This window comes from Hippoglossus hippoglossus, chromosome 17, assembly GCF_009819705.1.
Source record: "Hippoglossus hippoglossus isolate fHipHip1 chromosome 17, fHipHip1.pri, whole genome shotgun sequence".
Classification (NCBI taxonomy): Eukaryota; Metazoa; Chordata; class Actinopteri; order Pleuronectiformes; family Pleuronectidae; genus Hippoglossus; species Hippoglossus hippoglossus.
In genome coordinates this window covers 4,220,444-4,242,881 of record NC_047167.1, presented here as the reverse complement: position 1 = coordinate 4,242,881, position 22,438 = coordinate 4,220,444, and the positions used below count along the sequence as shown (strand labels likewise).

The window sequence follows — 22,438 nt, the reverse complement described above, 5'->3', positions numbered from 1 at the left end:
CATGATGCCAGCAGTATAATTTCAAAAACATTTCAGATGCAATTTAATGAATAACACCTACAGTGTTTCTGAATGACAGCGGCTGCCATGCCACTGTGCAGCCGTTTAACCTTGAAACAAAGCACGGGGAAGTGCATAATATAGCTGTTGATTGATTGCTAGTAATTTAAGGCAACGGGGAGTGTGTGCAAGGGTCAACAGCCAAAGCAGGCTACACATGCCCTGTGATTAGCTATGTTTGAACAAAATGTATCCACACTAACAGTAATGACATCAATGTCAAATCGTTGAAGAGGAACCTCTCAACTTTGGGACAATTTGTGCAGTTTGGTGTAGAAGGATGAAACTACATAAAAACAAAGTTGTGTTTTTTCTTTCTTATAGCACAGGAACTTATTCGACTCCACGGGTTGTTTTGTTTTATTTTCCACATATTCTAGGGCCCCGTTGTTAAGTTTAAATGTTGGTGATAGGTCATAACATTGTGGAGGTATTTGCTGAAATTTGGAAGTAAACAGAAGATTGTAGAGGAACTACCATTTTAGCCAGATTAAAGCATCAAATGGTGTTGGAACTAGAACCAATCACATTCATCTTCTCCTCCAAATAAGTATCCTGTATTCTGACTCACTGTTTGCTTTCTATGGTTGACAGTAAAGAAGGACAAGACAATGTGATACCTTATAAAGATCTTGTAACCTACATATAAACAGCACATGGACATATTAACAATGTTGAAAACTAGATTTTTATTCAATGCCATCGCTTTGCCTGTGAATACTATGTCAGTGGTCGGTGCTCTTATCAAGATGCAGTATGTTTGATAATCTGGATTTCACAGCAGCCAGTGCTTAGCTGCTGCGGTCTTATGCTTGTGTTCTTTGTGTATGCTTGCTTATCTGATCAACGCCTACTTAGTGAGTAAATAAAAATATCAGTGGTTGCTGTTTTATCATCTTTTTTTTGTAAATATAGCTTCCTGAGCCACTGCCGAGCCATTGTTATCATTGTGTAGCCTATATATACTAACACAATTATGAGCCAAATGTATTTTTTTTTTAATCAAAGTATACAACTTATTACCATACTAATGCAAGAAAACATGCACAACCAGAGTACATTTTATAGCATGTATCATTTATACGGATCTTTTTCTAATGGGAAATGAGGGTATGAAACCACACCACCTTCATATTGTCTACTGGTGTTGGTGGAGTGTCTGCTGGGCTCTACTGGGGACAGTGCTTGTTGTACAGTCTGACAGCAGCAGGAGCGACCCTTTGAACCCTGCAGGTGGAGCTGCCCAGTGCTGTCAGAGTAGAAGAGGACTGGGCCAATCCCTCCCTCTCCCTCCACTGTATCCAGGGGGCATGGCAGGACAGAGCCTGCCCTCTTGACCATTTCAATCAGTCTTTTTCCTGTCTGCTGTTGAGATACCGCAGCCCCAACAGACCACTCCATAACAAATGGCTGATGTCACCACAGAGTCATAAAAGGTCTTAAGTAGTGTGTCTCCCCCCCCCCCGCCCCCACAACCCCAAAGACCGGCGTTTCCTCAGCAGATAAAGTCTGCTCTGGCCTTTCTAGTATTGTGTATCATAACTGTCTGTCCAGTTTACAATCTCAACCCTGAATGTGTACTGGTGTGGGTGGCTGGTGTTTGGTGTCCTGCAGGAATCTATCAACAGCTCATTGGTTTGTTCCAGTGTTTACTTGGAGGCAGTTTCACTGACACCAGCCCACAAAGCCATGGGTTAGTCCTGCATACTCCTCATAAGTGAGAGACGTTTCCTTTTTAAACATCGGAAAAATAATTAGGCCCAAAGAGGCGCAACTCTCCAATATTTGACCAAAATTCTAAACTCTAACCAGGACTAGCTGCAACACCACATTTCCAGATAACAAATCAACTTGGTGAGTAGTAATAATTGGCAAAACTAAGACAAAAGTTGCTATGAACTGGACTTATCAGTTAGAAAGTTGCCCCCTTGGTGTTCCTCCTCAGAGTTTTTAGGCTACATCCACACTGCTACATCAATTCTACTACTGTTACGCCTGGCATGCACCTGCCAGCCACACTGCGGGTTTTAGAGAGGCTAAAAAAGAAGTTTGGACTTTTTTAGTTTGAAACTGAGATGTTAGTAAACAGTGATGAAAACACTTACAACCCCTTTCGGATTGTTTTTTTTCATAATGTAGGCATTGCTGATTAGTCAGGCTCCTATCACATGACCCCTTTCCAGAAGAAAACAACAGACATTAGCCTCGGCTGCCAGTGTAGAACGCAACATGGATAATCAATTACAAGCATTGCTGATCCACTTATTTCTGCATTTTACAACAATACAGCTGCTTCCATGTTTAGAAAACGAGCTACTATCTGAGCATTCTGCTACAATTCTGCAACAAACAACCAAATGCTTGATGCGCTCCAGGAAGCATAATACCATATGACCCGGTCATTTCCCATGACCACTTTTGTTTTAATCATTCCCTTTCACATTTTTATGACATGTGAGGCAGATTATGGGAGTTGAAGGATGCAGTAGCATCCACACCACCACCACCACCACCCGTGGGCGTAGAGGACTGGGCACAGGCATAAGATGGACAGATGAAGGGCACTGAGCCTGCCCTGAGGACAGGGTTAGCAGGGGGACAGAGACAGAATCAGACAGGAAGTGGAGGGAAAGAGAAAGACAGCGAGATGGAGCGAGTCAAAGACGCAGTGGAAAAGGCGAGAGCAAACTCAAGAGAATCTGGCCAAGAAGGAGCAAATGGATCAAAGTCAAAGCACAGTCTGAAGAGACACAGGAAAGAGACAGCGATTGTCAGTTTGATATCTGACCTTATCTCTTCCATGTATAAAAGCAACGAGAACAGATTTCTGGACGGTTTGATTTAAGTCATTCTTTGTCTAATTCCATTATTTGCATCATCACAGAATGTGATAATTTACATAAAGTGACAGGGGAGATGAGATAACATGCAGACATGAGTGAAAGGTGGATTTAATGTTGCATGTACAGCATGCATGCTCCTGCCTAATCTGATGCTACCCAGCTGAGAACTGAAATCAAACTCAGATACTCGGTGCAATTGAAAATATGTCAAAAAGTGTTATGAAAATGTCAAGGTGACAGCTCAAAGAGAGGAAGTCTGCAGCAATTTGCCACCAGAGATGAATTGAAAGAAAAGGGTGAATCCATCTCAGTCAGACGATTACAAGTCCATTTAAAATCTGAACAAAAAGAACTGGATAATGTCTCCTTGTAGCCTAATGGATACAGATGTTTGTGTCTTTACTGACTGTGCGACACGTACCCTGACCCAAAGTGATCAAAAACATCATTTCTGTTTTCCTTAAAACCTATTCTTACAACAAAATGACCAAACCTCACAAAAATCATAATACCAACGGTTAAGAAAAACCTGCAGTGAAGAATTTGAATCAGTCACACAAGCAGGGTTGTGAAAAGATGCCAAGTAAATATGATTAAATGAAATGTGTATTCAAATCTGTAATGTGTTTTTTTTTTTTTTTAAATCCCTTTTCAAATATGTTAGGACTCTAGTAGCCCTCTATTTGCATAGTTTGTTTGCCTAATCTGCATAATCAAGGACATTAACAAATGACACCATGATACAGGCCACTCGTGCAGGAACTCTTTATGCGCGAGACCACAGTAATTTGCCCTGCAATGATTACATTTGCTGCACCTTGAAAGTCATTGATGAAGTCCACAGTGAATGCTCCTCGCTCGTCTTATAATAGGCAACAAATTGAATAAAGTGAATGTTTCCCTGCATGTTTTACTCCACGTCTCCGTGACAAACGAAGAGCCTTGAAACTTGACACTTGACAAACGATTGAGTGTGATGTGAAAGTGGTTTGCAATAGACAAAGAATGTTCATTAAAACGCTGTAGTCCACAACTCTACAAAGCGTTTTAGCCTCTTTTAGCTTTTGAAGTAGGATTTTGCTGCCTTTATTGTACAGCTCCCCTACTTTCATCAAAAGCATTGCAGCAGTATCAAGAAGCTATTTCCAGCAAAAAGTAACTCTGTAAAACTGTATTTTATCTGATTAGTCTCAAGAGGCAGAGAGAAGTGATTCTCTTTGCTTATGTATAAATACAATACATTGATATACATCTCTACATTTAAGTTAGACACTGCATTTTCTTTTAATGTCGTACATATTGTCGTTTTGTTGGAGTGCTCTGTTACACGCGACTCTGTACTCCTGTCTGTCCTGGGAGAGGGATCACTCAATTTCTCCCTGAGGTTTCTATGTAACCCCCCCCCCCCCTCCCCTCCTCTTATCAATCCTCACATTCACGCTCGGCAAGGCCCCTGTTGTTCAGAAGAAACAGATCCCGGCTGTCTGATGTTTCTGATCATCCCAAATGATGGAAATCCAGGTGTGACTCTCTCTGGTGGCCATCCACAGCCCACAGAACCAGAGCTCTGTGTTTTAAGTTGCAATCTGACGAGAGATTCAAAGCACTCCACCGGCGGTAGGTGAGCTGCAGTGGTGTGGTAGAAACACAGCACCACCTGTGTAGACATCAGTATTGATTCAAAATGACAAGGACAAAAAAAAATGTGTGGGAAACACATCGGGTGTAGACAAATGGGGGGAAACAGATGGATGAGGGAGAAATGACCTGTCACCGGAGGCAGGATTCTTGTGCCATTTAGAGTCGTGTAAACATGTCAAGTTGCTATTTCATTTTCTCAAAATATTCCCACATTTAATTTTGATAAAAAAATAGTTTGTCATGTTTCAAAATGTCTTTATCGTTAGAGAAGAGGTTTAATGTGGTCAAATAAAGAGCAGCGTTATGGGAACCTTCTCATTTGATAACTGAGCATATGAATATATATAACTATTAAAGTGCAGATGTAATGCTTAGTGCCACCGTTGTCTATTCAACACTGAGTAAACTGGAATGAGATGTCAAACGTCAAGTACTTCAAATGGTTCTCAATCAAATCTACCTCAGTGACATATATAATTCAAACCCATCAACCTGCATTAGCGGCCATCTATAGAGGGGCTAATATAGAAGATATGGAAAAAGCACAGTTTAATGCTCGGCATTACTTGGAGTCAAAGTGAGGACTAAGTGGACTGTGTCCTCTTATCGAGCCAATAAAACCAAACCACATATCAAAGCATGCCAGCTCTCCAGACCCATAATCCACTTACTAACGGATGAGGATGATGTTATAATGGCTCCAGTGCTCCTCATGACTTACACTCCTGTCTTGCAAGTTCTGAATGGAGGAGAGATGAAGCGGCCTTCCTCAGTTTGACACAACAGGCATGGTCTTCGAACTGAGCTATCAATCTGTCACTCAAGAGGCATTAGGACGCAGGAAGGCGGAAAAAGATCTCGACTATCTGACAGCAACAAGATAGCAAGAGGAAGTTCCTTTCTTTGAATATAATAAAACCTTATCATAGCCGAGAGGCTGATTGGATTCAATATCGAGACACAATATTAATGATGGAAAATGACAGTACTCATGCACTGAATCCTCTCATGCACAGGTTATCATGCTAATTCCTGAATCCTGGGTTTGCGTTTTCAAAGTTAAATATTGAATGAGAAGAAATGGAATAAAATGAAACTTGAGAGGAGGGGATTTTTTGAAGTAGGCTGCACGATCCGGTGCTGACTTTGACATTGAGCTAACGTGAAGTCACAACCCCGTTTCACAAACAGCCCAGTGGGTTTTCACCACTGGAAAGATGCATCAATGAGAGAAAAGGTTTTCATAATTACTTTTTCTTTTTCTGACAGGACTATATGTAGCGTGTCATGTTCTTATCATATGTATTTATTGAAGCACATTTTCATAATTGGGTTATAAATTCAGCTCCACATCTTTTAGGGCAGCAACAACAAGAAAAATGTAATACTTGTGTAATGCATTATGCAATTTTAAGGAACATCATTTGCTATCATGCAATATCATTCAATATTCTGCAATACTATACACTATGCTGTACTCTAATGGCCCCCACATGTGATTGAAAATATTTCCCAATTACTCCTCATTAATACCAGTTATATTTAAAAGTTGTCTCTTTCATATTGAATTGTACGTCCTTTCAAATCTAACTTCACTTTAATGTTGCACTGTCTGTCGACATGCATAATACCCTAGATTCAGCTGGTTCCTGCATATGGATGTATTTTCATATTGTGAATCTCTATCGGCACAAATGTTTTACTGCTCAAGTGACTTTCATTCCCAAAGTTTCACTGCACAAATCCAAAACTCATTTTGTCGCTTGTTCAGACGTGACTAATTCATTTGGTGGCGGTGAATGAGAGGTGGCAAATCACTGCGTATCAACAAATACTGTGAAAATTCGAAATATACGGTAGAATGCAAGGAAAATAATGGCTTAGGTGTTCTGCACAAAAACCTTAGGATATTCAATTATGATTAGTCGGGGAATTGGGATGATTATTGACTCCTCTGGTTCAGATGCCTTGTCCTGAGGAGCAGAATGTCATGCAATGTAATCAGACTTTAAATACATTCTGACTGAATGGAAAACACATAACACTACCTTCCCATCTTTTTCCAATCTTCAAATCTCAATTTGGAAATAAAAGAAAACGAGAAATGTTTTTTTTCTTTTATAGGACAACGACCCTGCAGGTGCTAGGACTAGTTTCTTACACTATCTAAAATGTAATTGAATTATAAAATATGAGCAAGGCTGAAGCTTTCAATCTTAACTTTTACGAATTAAATAAAAGTGGCAGCAAAAACATGTCCCTTTATTTCTCAGTGGTGGGCACGGCCATGAAGAAAAGTATTACCAAGCAGGTATGGCAGCAGCTTGTACAAGCAAAAATTGGCACGGACACAACCGGAGGTGCCTCTGCATTTTGTGTTTTTCTTTTTCCGGTCCTTTCAGTCAGGCTTGTCTGTAAAGGAAATTAAATTGAGGCTAAAAGTCCATGGTTCTTTTTTAGTCTGTGTGACGGCAGTGTGGTGCCCTCTACATTTGCAAAGGGACAATAAATCAGCCAAGCGGCATGTTACATTGCAGCCCCTGTGCAAGTCTGATTTATTAAAAGCATGCCGCCACCGCCTTCATAAGACACTGGCCTTCTCGCTAAAATCCCAACACAATCCCAATTATTTGATGCCGATGCCACATCAAGTCTGACTGACTTGTCCTTGCGCTCACTGAGACTCAGCTTGAGGCACAAAACAGACACAAGAGCGGAAAGAAAAAGAATAAAAAAAATAAATATATCAAAAATTAAATAAAAATACACTGGCTTCATAGTTTTGCAGTTTAGTCCTGTGACTTCCTGGTTATCCAACACTGCTCTTGTCACCACATTTAGCCAATAGGATGACAACATAACTGCTGTTATTTTAAAGTAGACTTGTCTAATATGTGTTCCATGTTGTGACAGGTGAAAGAAAGATGCAGTCAGAGCAGTGGCGACCTTTAGTTTGCTCAATTAACAGGGAAGCTTCCCTACATCATCCTGTGACAGAAAAGGAAACGGGAGTAAAAACAGCTGTAAGCAGTCCAGTCACTCAGAGTTATGTTTCCAGCCAACTGACATTAAACTATGTTTTATATTCACCCTTCTTTACGCTCTAATGTTAACCACCTCACGAGCAGCTGTTATGGCCACTGAAAGCTTTTGTGGTCGGGTCTCGGGTCCACGACGAGCAAGCCACGTTTCAATAATTGAGCCCATTGGAAGCTATTTGGCCAGAAGGAGAAAAGAGTTGACCAATCAGAGCTTTGCATGTGCATTTAAAAATACTGCCCCACAGAGCTACCTAAAGCCTGCTACCTCTTTTTATTAATACATAATCTTACTTTACGCCGTTGCCTGTGATGTGGATGGGATATTATGGTAAGCACTTCCTGTCATGATTGCCTCCTGTTTTCAAACGTTTCATTTGTGACCCCTGTTGTTTTTGAGGTGCCAAATATCATTTAACTCCTCGTTATTGCTGCTATTTACCTGACTCTTTTGGATATGTTGCACCTCTTTGTAAATATCCTTTTAGATGATTCGTGTCAACACAAGCACAATTCGTTGCAGAATGAATAATGTATTTAGTACATTTCACATGGTGATAGCAAAACTTGTTATCCCCAAATGCTAATTCTCCAAGGCTACAACCGTAATAATACATTTTGCTTTAAAATGGTGTTTTAAGTCCCCTTGAGTGTTTTAGCTCCATATCGGTAATAATGCACATCCATGCTAATGCACCTGAAAACCCAGGTTGTCTATACAGAAAATGCTACACACAAGAAGCCACAATGGTTTAAACTAAGATGACGGATTTCCTGTCTTGGACTGACGCAGAGCAGGAACTGCTACTGACAGTGAGTAAGTAATATAAGGTTTAAATAATATTTAATCTCCTCTGCTCTCTATTGATTTGTATATAATTATATTGTACTGTTGATGTTTTTCCCTTGAAAATGTTGGCTTGATAAATGCTTTTTGTGATAATTGTTTCTTTTCGTGTCATACATTAATCTTGCTCGCTTGCATATTTTATTAAATCTATACTTGTAAATTTGAGAAATAAACACAAGAAATGGCATCGGAAATGGTGACGAGATCGGGCTGAAATAGCGAGTGCAAGTTGTAAGACAGTTTGTGGATGTTAACTCTTTCTCCTCTTTCACCAGGAAAAACTGCCCCTAAAAGCTCACACAGCTTCAGTGTCAATTGAAGATGACACATTCCGTTTGTAATGTGATCCATTGCTGTCGCGAGGGCAGTTTTAAAGAAAGAAACCTTTTCCTATTGAAACAGGGATTTTCATTTAGTTGTTTTGTTTTTGTGGAATAAACCAACCCCGCGGTGCTGTGTTGTCTGCATCAGAGATTCAGCAGCACAACAAACAGGCAAGGCAGTTTGGGCTGTGTGCCTTCCTCGCAGCCCATAGGGGAGCTATGGATTGGTGTGTCTCGCTCGGCAGGCTTTTCAAAAACACGCCAAGCTGTGATGCTCAGAGAGCAGCTCCGGAGGCTGGGACCGAGCCGAGGCTGCAGCTTCACAAGTGGTCAGGGCCGCATCGATTTAAGATTTATTCAACCAATGCTATCAATGCAGGTTTTAGACGGGTCACCGTGTGAATGTCAATATACCGCCAAGCAGCGCTGTGTTGAGTTGACCGTTTCCTCCAATAGACAAGAGGCTATTGTGTGAGTGTGTGTGTGTGTGTTTGTTTGTGCGAAAGAGAGAGAGAGAGAGAGAAAGGCAGACAAAATCCCTGTCTCTTGTTAATAATTATTCCATTACAGGTTCAATATGTCTTCGAGAGATTACTGGAAACATGACATTATTAACTGTGCAATGTACAATATTAATTATGGTACAACATGGAGTGCTGCCTATAATTGTTATAGGTTAGCCTACCGTAATGAAATACATTTTCATGATTTAAAAAAAAAAAAGAATTATCAATCTTTTTTTAGTCAAAATATCCTGATGAGATTTTGTATTAAATCTTTTTATATAGCATTTCCAGCTGTATTTGAAAGGTTTTTTTAAAGCTGATTTGACTGCATATAGTTTGGATGTTAATTGCAATATCAATAAATATGAAAGAAAGTAAGGAAGAAAATCTTTCTCTCTAAATAAAAAAAAAAGGAATTTCATTTTCTCTACGTGGGTTTTTGTAGCACAGGGGTTTTAAATAGCATCACAAGGGAGATACAATTGACAGACAATATGAGTAAAGGATTAACTGAAGAAAAATGTTCCGGTCAAAATTTCTTCGGGGATTTGCACCACTGGGACTTTCCGGCCCTGCATCTAACCATAGTTGTGTACACTCTCAAGTGATCAAAGGATCCTGCTGAAATCTAATTATACTGTTTTATCAAGACAAACGTTACTTTAAAGTTGTTTTAAGGGATGTAAAGTGTTTACCACAATCACAGAAGTAGCGCTCTGAGACAAATTAATCTGGGAGCTGTCGCTTAATTAAATTAAGACCATTGGCGTATTGGCTTTTCTTTTTTTAAAACCTGCACATTTTCAAATATGTGTAAGGCCCAAAGAGAGCAAGGAGAACATTAAACCTTATCTGTCTGCATTTGTGCAAAAGGAGCCACACCTTCCTTATCCTCTCTAGTCCTATAAGGCTGTAAGAATGTTTGTATTTGAAATCATTTTCCATATATTTCCCTAAAAAAAGTCCCAATTTAGTAATGAAATGGGTATAAACCAACATAAATCTTAGATTAAAACAAATGTATTAGTTATTCCCCTACTTATAGATATTTTCGACAAATTCATTTAATTAAAAAAGGTATAAATGCTGTTCCGAAACCTTTTTTACACTGCAAGGACAATGTGGCTCTTTCAAGACCTTTAAAGCTAAAACTAGTCAAAAGTGTAAGACTGAAGTTAAATAAATAGCTTTTAGTTTGGGATACATTTAAATGTTTCTGTGTGGACATAAAATGTAACCTAATTATTATTACATCTCTTTCAAAATGTGTTTTCTGTTGTAAATTATAATAAGCGTATCTATAAGCATATTAAGTAATAACCCCAACACCACGACCCTCCTCCTGGAGACCACTCCCCTTCACAGCTCTGTCACATTGTTCCTCGTTTTCCTCTCTCTACTCGTCCAAATGCCCTTTTCACATTTCTAACATCAAATGTAAAGAATAACTGGATCATCTCTGGAGAAAAGACAAATATAATTTTGACTCAATAACATTTCAACAAACTATAAAATGGGATCAGGAACAATGGTGTGAGAAACTTCACTGTTCATCTAATTTACGAACCCCAAAAAGGTGGATTTACTGTGTATTGTTCCTATTCAGACCCACAGTTCTGAATGTCTGCCAGCAACAAAGCAGACTGAAACAAAGGAGCTGCCTGGCGGTATCTGCTTCCGTTAACATCCAGCACCATACGGCTCTCACAGACTCGACTGCTCCTCACCTTTCCGATTGAGTGGGCACAGGGAGGGGCGATTTTCACACTACTGATCCACAACAAACCAAATCTGGCCATCTTGGCCAATATCTGCACCATTGAGCCAACTACAGGGTGACAAACGTGATGTGGTCCAAGCCTGTAACTATTTTGGAATTCGTGGATTTTTTTGCATCATCCATTTATATGTATTGTATTGTTTATTATAACTATTGTCTTTGATACATTTAAGTTTTACTGTGATGTTGGCTCAAATAAAAAAAAACAACACACTTAATGATCTCTGAGGAAAAAAGCAATACAGCTGGAAGAGGAGAACATCAAATCCAAAGCCTGGAAACCATATCAGTCTTTAATATCACGTAATTGACTGGGGTTGGTGTTAAAGTCCCTGTACTGTCTGTGTGTGATGATTGGACTGATCCATTGAAGCCCTGCAGCAAAACTGCAACTGATGAAAATTTGCTAATTAACAAGGCGGAAATGTGTCTAACAATGACACGCTGGAGCTTTAGACTCCGAAAAGACGAACCAATCAGGACACTTTTAATATTGGATACTCTTTTAAATACAAAGTGATTTTATTTGTCTTCACATGGCTGTGTTGGGATTTACTTTTAATTTGACTCCGCCCTTTGGGGCTGAAGTTTGAACTGTCAGTGTCTCACCTGGTGTCAGGACAGACATACACAAGGTTAGTCATCTATTATGGATGTCCAGCCACGGCCAATAGAGGACACTACGGTCACCTTGTTGGATGTGAAAGCGTGGGGAGAAAACCATCACCTAGAACAGTGCACGTCAAAACATGGACCATAACAGTTTAAAATGACTTGTGTACAAAGTTGGATATCGTCTTCCAACAAAAAACTGAGCAGAATATCTAAGTTCTTGGGTAAGATTACATGTTGGCTTTTCCAACAGACAGAAATCCCTTTTTCTGGCTTCAGACCCCAGTTCTGGTGCAGTTCACTGAACCTGATTTCCCTGTAGGATCAGGCCCATGATAAGTCTGGCTTGTCTTCCAAGCCTAAAAATACTGCAGTCCCAACTCATCCATTAGGCATAAACTGTCTTGTGGTGAGCACTGAGGCCAGGCAACGGACTGCGGCAGATTAGACTTTCTGCTTCCTGGCCTATGGTCAAGATGTGCAGACCTGGGAACAGTTCAATTTGTGTGTTTAACAAAAAGATGGCTGCAGAACTGAACAACACAACCCTTGACACAAATGTTAAAGGAAAGCAAGGGGTGTCCTGCTAACACTTAGTGGCTTTTAACATTCTGTGAATAGAAAGTAAATATAGTGGATTTACATGTCAGATAATAATCAGGTTAGCAGTAAATTAGTAAATAGTCGACAGACAATTAAATGGCAACTTTCTTCTTCTTATTCTTTGTTTGGTTTATTGGTGGGTGGCAACTAACGTCAGGGGCATACTGCAATCAGCTGTGTGATTCAATATCCTACTTCTACTTCTGGCTACTACAATAAAATAAATGAATCATTTGTCTTGGTTTCCATTGTTCAGACGATTTTCTTGTGTAAAGCTTTGGTTCACAGGCCAGGTTTTCTATTTTTTAAATTTCTATCTCTGTGCCAAACGTCTGAGCACATATGACTCATGTGTTACATAAGAAGATACACAACAGACAGTGGGCTGAGTTGAGGAGTGCGTATGCAATGCATTTGTTAGCCTGGCGAAGGAACTAGCCAGTAATGGATGAAATCAACACAAATATAGCTCTGGGTTCCCGATCAGGTTAAGGTCTCAAATCGACCAATACTGCTCTGGTTCTGTTGGTCTTGTCCTAAAGAATCAAGGTCTGCATCCCGATTGGAGATTGCACCCTATTGCACTTCACAAAAGGTAACAAGAACAAGAAAAGCACAATGGGCTTCATTCCCCAACCGTTCTTAAGAAAAAAATGTCTTCTTAAATCCCACTTTTAGCCCAGTTTTTAGAAGATTCTGACATTCACCGATGTTTATTTTAATCTGGTATTTGTTCTTATGTAAGAAAAGAATCTACGCACACTGAAGTGCACTCTTACAAACACCTGAGAGATCTAAAACAATTAAGACATCTAAAAGTGTATACCACTGCTTCTTTATCCCAGTTACAACCTGTGCTGACTGCTACTGCCCTGCAGCCTCCCGTGATATACAATGGAAAGAGGTCCAGTGACAGGTGTTGGCTCGGTCTAAAAAAAAAACCTGTAACGCAGCCTTCACAGGACCCCCTTTTTGTATCCACAAGGAGCTGAATAAGTGACATGGCTTTGGATTTATAGGTCAGGCCTCCAGCAGGGTGGCAAGCTGCAGCAGGGCCCGGAGATCACAGTGGCAACACTGCTTCCATCTGTTGTCACGGTCTGCTTATATCTGCATGCTAATCCCTCTGTACCAACACCTTAATGAAAATAGCCTGGTGGCAGGGCTGCTGCCACAGCTCTTTCAGGATGAGGAATTAGCAGAGCAGCGAGCACAAAGACCCCGAACCTGAAGTTGATGGGATGTGAAATGCAGATAGAGCAGGAAGGGAAAATGGGAGATTAGAGGAAAATCAAAGAGGTAAGAAGCAGAACCTCCACACTGGCTACCTCGTTTCCACATAAAAAGATGTTCACCGATTGAACCTGCGCGTCCGGTAGATCGCCTTGAAGTTTGCTAATTCATGCAAAACATGCAGGGGGTAGTCAAGGTCAGTTATTTGTTATTATTACAAGGTGTAAAGGTCGTTGCCATTCAGCGGGCACCGATGTGCGCCTCCCTGCCTCCGTTCGGCAGATGTAGCTTCTGGCAAAAGTCTGGAGCTGACTAATCATTTGTGTATGCAGCTATAATATGCTTTCAATGTCTGAAAATACATATCATCCATCAAAGCACGATTGTAATGTCTTTGGGCTGGAAAAGGGCACAGGGAGTAGGTGTGGCATATCTAAGATCTAATAAATATACATTTCCTCAGGCAAGAGGAGGAAGCTGTGAGATCTAAGGATTCATTTCCCACTCTGCCGACATAGCAGATAAGGTTTGATACAGTGCAGGCATGCAAAAAATATACAAACTGAAACGGAAATATCAAACTTTGTAAATGTATGTTGCACACAGACATACAACATTTCTGCAGTGCCTATAGGCTGCAGTGTCTGGATGGCATAAAAACAGGAAGAATCTCCATCTATTTTTATGTGAGTACTTTGCAACCTACACCCATTCATCATTTTGCACATGTCCCTTCCCTGTCATACAGGGTGCAGGACATGTAATATACAGGGAAACTAAACAAGATGGTGGGATGTGTTCTATCAATGATGATATGCCTGAGGTTGTTTATAATTTCATAAATTCATATAATTGAATTAATATAAATGTTAATGGAATAGTAATGCAGTCAACCTTTGTTTTTTGGTTTATAAGATTTTCAGTATTTGACCGTTTTTTTTTTTTTGTGGGTTCTGTCAAAAGAAAGGAAAATGTAATTTTACTTCAAAATAGTTTCTGCTTTGTCAACAGGGGCAGGAATCTTTACCATGACGGAGATGTGCAGGATGCGGAGCTCCTCCTTGGCAGAGTCGCTGGCGGGGTCTACTGTCGGTTCTGGGAGGTTCAGGCTGCCGTCCTGGTGGTGGATGTGGAAGAGCAGAGTGCCATTCTCCAGCCACTGCTGCCTCCAGCGTACCAGAGGGATGTCTTCTGAGTTCCCGGAGATCTCTGCCAGATACAACGGTAAACAAAGAGGGGACCAAATGAGAAGCGTTGCAGTTTCAATGCACATTTCCTAGCAACCGTTGCCAACCCCTTGACGGATACCCACTGGGACAGAGCAATCTATTGAAACAGAGACATGTCATGGTGTGGATTTAATAACGAATTGCTTGAAAGATGCACCAGATAATGAATGTGACGTGTCAACGTTAATTAGTTTCGAGCTGTTTTGACGAGACAGGTGAATGTTCACTAGATGAAACTATTGGAGGAATTTCAATGACCATCAGAACAGATTTGCATGATTTCCAGGATGATTATTCCTAAAACTCTGGCTTTTTATGCACAGCTTCCTCAAAAGGTAAAATAACAGTAGGTTCAACACAAATACCTGCACAAGTATTAGTTTTCCCACCAGCCTCGGGTGTGCTTTCCGTGTACTGGTAATTAGCAAAAATTAGCATGCTAACAAGGTTTGGGAGAACAAAAAAAAGTGAAGAAATGATTAAACTCGAATGATAAAAGATGAGTAAACTGGGATTTTATGGAAGCAGCGGAACAGAAGAAATACTGCGCTTTGTGTCACACCTCAGTTCCTCAGACAATACATTCCACTCCGAGCTGTTTGAAGTATTAGGGATGCCAAAACACACACACACTCAGCGCAGAAATGGAACAGATTATAAATGCATGACGGAGCTTTATGGGTGATTTTGCATTATGTAAGTGTGAAGAGGCGCAAAGATGCATCAGGCTCATAAGTCATGAGAAGCGGGAGCGCCGAGTGGAAGACAAATGAAAATAGATCACGGTAAGTCCAGCCAGGACTCGGCACTGAATCCTTCACCCAACTCCACCATCAAACTGCTGCTGGACATAAAAATACTGAATGTTCTTGAGCAGGTTCATGGATTTTCACATCATGTCATTTTTACAGATGATATGCAGTGATACTACAGCAGTGATACAGTGATTTGCAGGTCTGTAACAAAAAAATGACTTCTTTGGTTAAAAGGACAAAGCTGTGTAGTATTCGAGTGTACAAATGATTTTCAATGAAAATATGTCAGTGTAAAGTAGGTCAACATTGAAAACATGCAAAGAAACACAGCAATTAGAATGTTACTGTATCAACATGTCCATGTAAAGCAGAAATGTCTTTTCAACTGAATTCAGTCAATTTTCATACGAGACATACATTTGTGTTTTGGCTTACAGATTACCCAATCTTTGCTTAATGGGTATCACTGCAGTTAAAGGCTTTCTAATTACATTTGTATTGTTTAGTCCGTTTTAGATACCAAACATTTCATGAATGCATAAAGTTTCTAACTTCTTTACTCACTCTCTGCAAACATCTAATTTCTCATCTATGTTTCTTTTAGAAATGAAATGCATTATGAGCAATTTTAATTATGAAGGTGTATAAGGGATGCTGTAGACAATAAATATTATAGAGCTGGCAGATGGAGTAATGTGTGAAAAACTTTTTACTTTCCAACACTAAAGTTTTTTTAATTTGCAAGATAAAAGTTACAAACTAATTAAAGATACACTTTTGTGGTTGTTTTTGTCAGTGGACAATATAACAAAATGAGTAGGCTACATTTTGCAATCAGATTTAGCAACGAGGGAATACTTCCTTTTAGCCAAGACTCTGTTGTGTGTATGGATAAAACTTCAGTCAATGCAGAACACAGCTAAAAGTGATAAAGTGGTGTTTCACCGGGGAAATAAAGCTTCAGATAGATGAAAGCTGAGGGTTAAGAGAGAATGATAGTTTGGTTGGACCTGGGCGGTGAGCAGGGTTGGATGACTGGACAGCAGACAGGAGAATGAACCTTGATAAAGACCACCTTCACTTTGAAATAAACAAAACGACACGATGACGTTTGCTAAAATTTTTGACTTAAATTCAAGAGATATATTTTTAATTAATTACTTCAATGAAATCCTCCTATCCTAACCTGTACAATGTTGTGCAACAAATAAAGTTATTCATAGCTTTAATATTTGTATTTTGAAATATACTGCATTTACACATACTGATCAACTTTTTCATCAAAGAAACACATCTTACTCCTCACCAGGAATAACACAGTGTATTTGCATGTCTAAGCACACAACACTACACACACCCGTCTGTGTGAAGCTGTCCCATATGAATCCAAACTCGGAACACTGAGAATATGGTAACTCTGTCACACACACCTTCATTTTTCACCTTTGCTCTATATAACCCAGAAGTACAACATTTATCAGAATATTTGTGTTCTACTTATTCTGCAGAGACATAGAGTGAGACATAATTGTACAGTGTGGAGAGGGGACACCTCGTATGTATCATTCAAGGTTCACTCAGGAGCATCATATTCGAGAGGTTAAAGCAGAACATAAAGTTCAGCATCATATTCAGTGACAGAAGATTCCAAAGTCTATAGTCTGTATGTTTTAAAGTTATGTACATGCATGCAAAAGCTATTCACCAGAGAATACTTTGAGACAAATGAAAAAGGGAAAGCATAAATATAAAACTAAAGTGATCAATACACAATTCAAACCTATAAAGCATTTAAGTGCTACTTTCTCTTACATTATTGTCTAATAAAACAAGTATATTCTCACTAGAATATTTTTAGTAATCACTAATCAGCCTATTTGCATTCTGTAAACACTTTTTTTATAGTTCCATTGTTGTTAGCAGGGGCCATTAATCCCTTCCAAAATTCTAATTAGGCATTTGCACATCGCATCCTGTTTAATGCTGCCATTTAAAGTATGGTGCACAGTGCACCATCTTATACTGTTTATGGATTACTTTGAACACTGCCCCTGTGAAATACCATTACACTAATTGCTAGCATGACCCTGTGCAGTACACAAATCTGTTGCCCAAATATATTACGCTAGATCTACAAGCCATTAAATAACATAAAGCTCATTTTACACACAGATGTCACGATGAACCAAAACGGAGGAAGATAAGCACGATGCAGAGCAGAAAGGGACGGCGGGGGTGCACTAAAGGGACACAGTCCATTAGCGAATAGTACATAATTGATCAAAGTCCATACGACTCCGCTGTATGTACTGGTTTATTCGTGTAGCAGCGCAACGCGGCGCGGCACAGCGATGGTTGCAGGGAGTAAATAATAATGAGGTTTGGACTTGATCAAAGGAAAAGACGAGGACTGAGTGACGCGAGCACTTCGCCGAGGCTTTGGGGAGATGAGAATTAGGACGGAGACAACAGCCTGGGAAAGGCCAGAGAGCAGCGCGGAGGTGAAGCTCTGACGCTCTTCACTTTTTTGCTGTCACGCAAAACAAGACCTACTTATCGCTGTAAGCCTTGAAAACATGCGTCAATCCCATGCTACATTGGACCATTACACTGATTGCTCCCTGTGATGTAGCTTCTAGCAAGTTATTCCTGCTGATTGCAAGCTTTCGCACAAGTGTTTAAACTTTCAGGAGCATGTATCACGTTGCAGCAGCACATTGGCACCAGTTTAATGTGGGTCTCAAGTGATTCAGGGCTGTGAGTCTCCTGCTTTGTCGGCATCATCTGTGCCTGTGATTCCCACCTTATGATAACGACACAAACGATGAAGGATCAAAAATCAAACCCTTGCAGTTAGTATACTATTGTATTTAGCTAGTTAATGGGGAGGAGTTCATTTTACACATTAAGGCTATTTGACATATCACTGCCACTCATGCATATTAAATAGTAAAAGAGCTGATCAGTAGAGAAAAGCATGTTATATGGCATGAGAAAGCATGATGAAGTCATTAAGGTTAACTTTGAAACACTTAATAACCCAGAGGTCTAAACTGAAACAGAATTCTGTCCCGAGCTGCTCTCAGACATGCACTGAACTCCAGACGATCTCCTGAAATTATCCAAAGGGGCCGTATACAAGAATACAAATGTCTGAGAACACAGCAGCAGGTCATTGGGAGGTTTGACTGCGAGCGAGAGGGAATGTTGATGACATTTCTAACACGTATAGAAACAAAAGGAATACAACTATCTCAGGAGGAAAAAGACGAGCCATACATATAAAAGACACAGATGAAGAAGTTGATTTTGAAAGATGAGATTCTAAAGTGTTTGGTGATTTGCGCCAACGGCGTTGGTGACGTGCTGTAAATAAAAAAACATGTGATTTCTGCAGTAGAATGTATGTCCTGCCTCCTGCATGCTGAGCCGTCCCTCATCTGAACGTGTTGGAGATTTCGACTGAAGAATCTCATGCTGGGTTTGTCATATGTAATAGAGAAACTCCAAAGAAAGTCCAGACCCCGAATCCAGGCCAATCATGTCTCAAACTGGCTCTGGATAAATGTGGTGCAAATGTCAGATTCTGTAGCAACAAAGCATCTAACAAACCGAGAGAGGTACGAAGTCAGTTGCGATTGCCAGAGCACAAGAGACTAATCCAAATAGTACAGAAGATTCAAGGTTCAAGAAGATTTATTGTCACTCCAAAACATGAGGTACATGAGGGGGACAGAACTAAGTACTGACGTCCTGGTAAGCAGCAATGAAATTACACTAGAATCTAAAAACTAAGAAGTAGCAAATAAATACAATGAATATATTGTCGTAACCTTGAACACAATTATACTCTTGCAGCCAGCACACTTTTTTTGCTGAAAAACAATGTCTACTGTGGTACTGGAAATGTGGAACTCATTAAATTGCTGCTCATTAGTGAGATGTAAGCCATGGGCAGATGTGATGGACAGGCAACAACCAGTTCACCCTCTGTTACGGCATCAACCACCTCTGTGGGAGGAGCTGCACACTCTGAAAGGAATGGTGCAGACCATTCAGCATTCAAGTGAGGAGTATGGCTCATTCATTTGAGTAATGAAGGGAAAATGTTTTTTCAGGGAAAAACAAAGCATGTATTAAAATATGAAGATACGTGGATGAAAACAATTTACCAAAGAGTGGAGAGCTGTTGCTTTTGTGGGAAAAAACATGGGGCACACTGTTGTGAGGCGGAGTCACAGGCGAAAGTTAACTACAGCCGTTTTCAGACATGACCCGTGGGTTAAGTCAAATAAATTGGGTCTGGACTCTACCCGGACTTTGCCTTTCACACGTGCACAACGCAGCGGGGGGGGGTTCTCTGCACAGATGCGCTTACAAGAGCAACAAATCCTCCGCATTAGGTCAGAGGTGGAGCAGCCGCGTGCAGCAGACAGAGGCAGGAAGTGACGCATTTGGGCCCAATCCTATTTCACCCCTCGGCCCTTCCCCTTAGTTTTGCACGTTCACGTGTAGGGGCCGTCCCAATACCTGTTGGGACGGAGGGGTAGGGCCAAAGCGTGGGGACTTGTAGCTCTTGAAACTGACCCTCACTTCAAGCCTAGGGGTACCCAGAATGCCTTGCAAATCACCGGCAAGCTGGGAGAGAGACCCACAAATGCAGCATTTTTTTTATTAATAAGGATTTAAAAATCCCCCCCCCCCCCGTCTTTGAAGACACACGATGCACTTGATTGAACCCGTGTATAGCAGCGATGTTACTGAACTAAACTGCTCCTCTAATAACAAAGCATCCTGGCAGGGTTGTCTACAGACCACTGCTAGCTGTGTGCTCTTGATTCATACGTGAAATGATGCAGAGCATCTAAGCTTTTTGGTTTCAAATGTCATTGATTAACCTACATTAGCATAGATGTAATTTGGATATTATAGGTTTGTCACTTTAGTAACTGCAGTCAATAGCATTGGTTTATTTAAGATCTCAACAATGTTATTACTAAGACATCCCCACCAAAATATTTGTCTTGTTTGTTTACATCGACGACTACCTGTGACGTGTCGGGTTTTCACGACGAGTACTGATGATGTAACGGCTTCTTGAAGGGCTTTCAATCACTAGCCCTTGTGACTCTGTTTCAGGGGGCAAGATAACCCTCGAAAACAAGGGGTAGGTGTGAAATGGGATTGGGCTTTATTCTGCTATGGAGATCACGAGCACCAGCTCTTATCACCACAAACTCTCTTGACATCTGTCTTCTGTGTCTTTTTTACGTCTGGGGCTCCGCTTTTTCAACGGGAGATATTTGTTTTCTTGTTGTTTTTGTTGTAAACTAGGAATTTTGAAATATTATGATATTGATGTCTTCATCAACAAATCAAGTTAGGTGAGTTAATTAAGAAAACAAAATACCAGAATTAATGCAATTGACAAAATTTAGATTTTTTTTTTGTCTGAATACTTGTATGTTATGAATTCATGCTCTAATTATTTGTAATTCTTCAATAGTTATCAATATATTCATTTGATCATTTCATTGAGTAATATATGTAAAATACAATAGTTTTTAACATGTTTAAGCATATGCAATAGTATTTAATTTCCTTTAATAGTATTAGAGGGGTCAACAATGGTTAGTATGTGTATTATATATATGATTTACCTTGTGTAATTTTATAAAAGTCCAATAACCATTTAAGAAATTATTAGTAGTGTTAAATTTTTAACAAAAAATATGAGTATTGTATTGAATGTAAAAAAATAAGTTTTGGGCATCGGCTACATTAGTGACGTATGTTAGCATGCTAACACATAAAACTGATGACCATGATATACATATACCTTCTAAAGTCTTCACTCTTAAAGTCTTTAACATTGCTATTCTGATCATGTTAGCATGCTAATGTTAGTATCTGGTTCAAAGCGGTCGTGACTAAGGGCAGCCTCACAGAGCCACTCGTGTAGACGGAGCTGTTTAGACATGTTATCGTGATAAAGAGCGTTTTCTTTCATCTCCTTCATGGGCTTTCTGAAAGTAGCATGCTATCTAATGTTTCATATGTGAATTTCCCATTCACTTTCTATGCACCTTCTATGTTTGCACTTACCTGGCCTTAAGTATTCATGATAGGAGTAGGCAACATTAATATTTCGTGCACACATTGTACATGCAAGCAATTACCGAGCAGTACCTGCTGCCGCTTCACGCTGTGCGGGGGTACAGCACCGTCTTTGTCACACAACACATTACACTGATTACTGCAAAGGAAACACTTGCATGCTGGATAATGGCCATAACCCTTATATACATTATAACCAGTTTACAAACCCGAACACTTTCTGTGACACAACAGTGTGTATGTGTGTGTGCGTGGGTACACATTTGTGCATCTGCATGTGTTTGTAATTGTCATATAACTGTAGCTCTCATGCTGCAGTAAAGACAGAGTTCCCTCGGCCCGTAAATAAGATTTAAGAGTCCTGACTGGTTTTAACCTAAATGCAAATGATGTGCCTAAGTGTGACAGGGCACTTTTTAAAAAGTGTGCTTTCTCTCCCCCCAGGGACTACTTTGCCATGAGAGTGGGATTAATGAGACTGCCTTTCTTACTGCATGGGACCAGGTCCAGAACCACCCAGCACAGAGGGAGCAGAGAGGACCCAGAGAGAAGGAAAGAAAGAAAACAAGAAATAAAGAAAGAAAGAAAAAAGAATGAAAGGGGGAAGATGTGGTGCAGAGGGGAGAGAAAGAAAAGAGAAAGTGGCCACCCAACAGCATTAAAGTGGATCAAAGTAATCAGATTACGCCACGTTATTAGTGTTGCTCCTCTGAAAGCAGATTCACTGAACCATTTAGTTTAAAGGAGTCTCAGTTCCTTTAGAATTAAATTGATATAGCATTTGCCTTAAGCATTTTAAAGTCTTTAATCCAAGCATAAACAAATGGCCAGTAGCTCCACAAACACTT

At 40.1% G+C, this 22,438-nt stretch overlaps 1 protein-coding gene across 12 annotated transcripts in view; it reads right to left on the bottom strand.

The window, feature by feature from the left end:
- Positions 1–22,438, bottom strand: part of astn1 (astrotactin 1) — a 428,500-nt gene that overhangs the window by 322,375 nt on the left and 83,687 nt on the right. For all 12 annotated transcript variants that reach the window (XM_034614559.1, XM_034614557.1, XM_034614568.1 and 9 more), the window contains exon 2: positions 14,517–14,698. In XM_034614559.1, the coding sequence (XP_034470450.1) occupies positions 14,517–14,698 (182 nt within the window). The remainder of the gene's footprint in view (positions 1–14,516; positions 14,699–22,438) is intronic.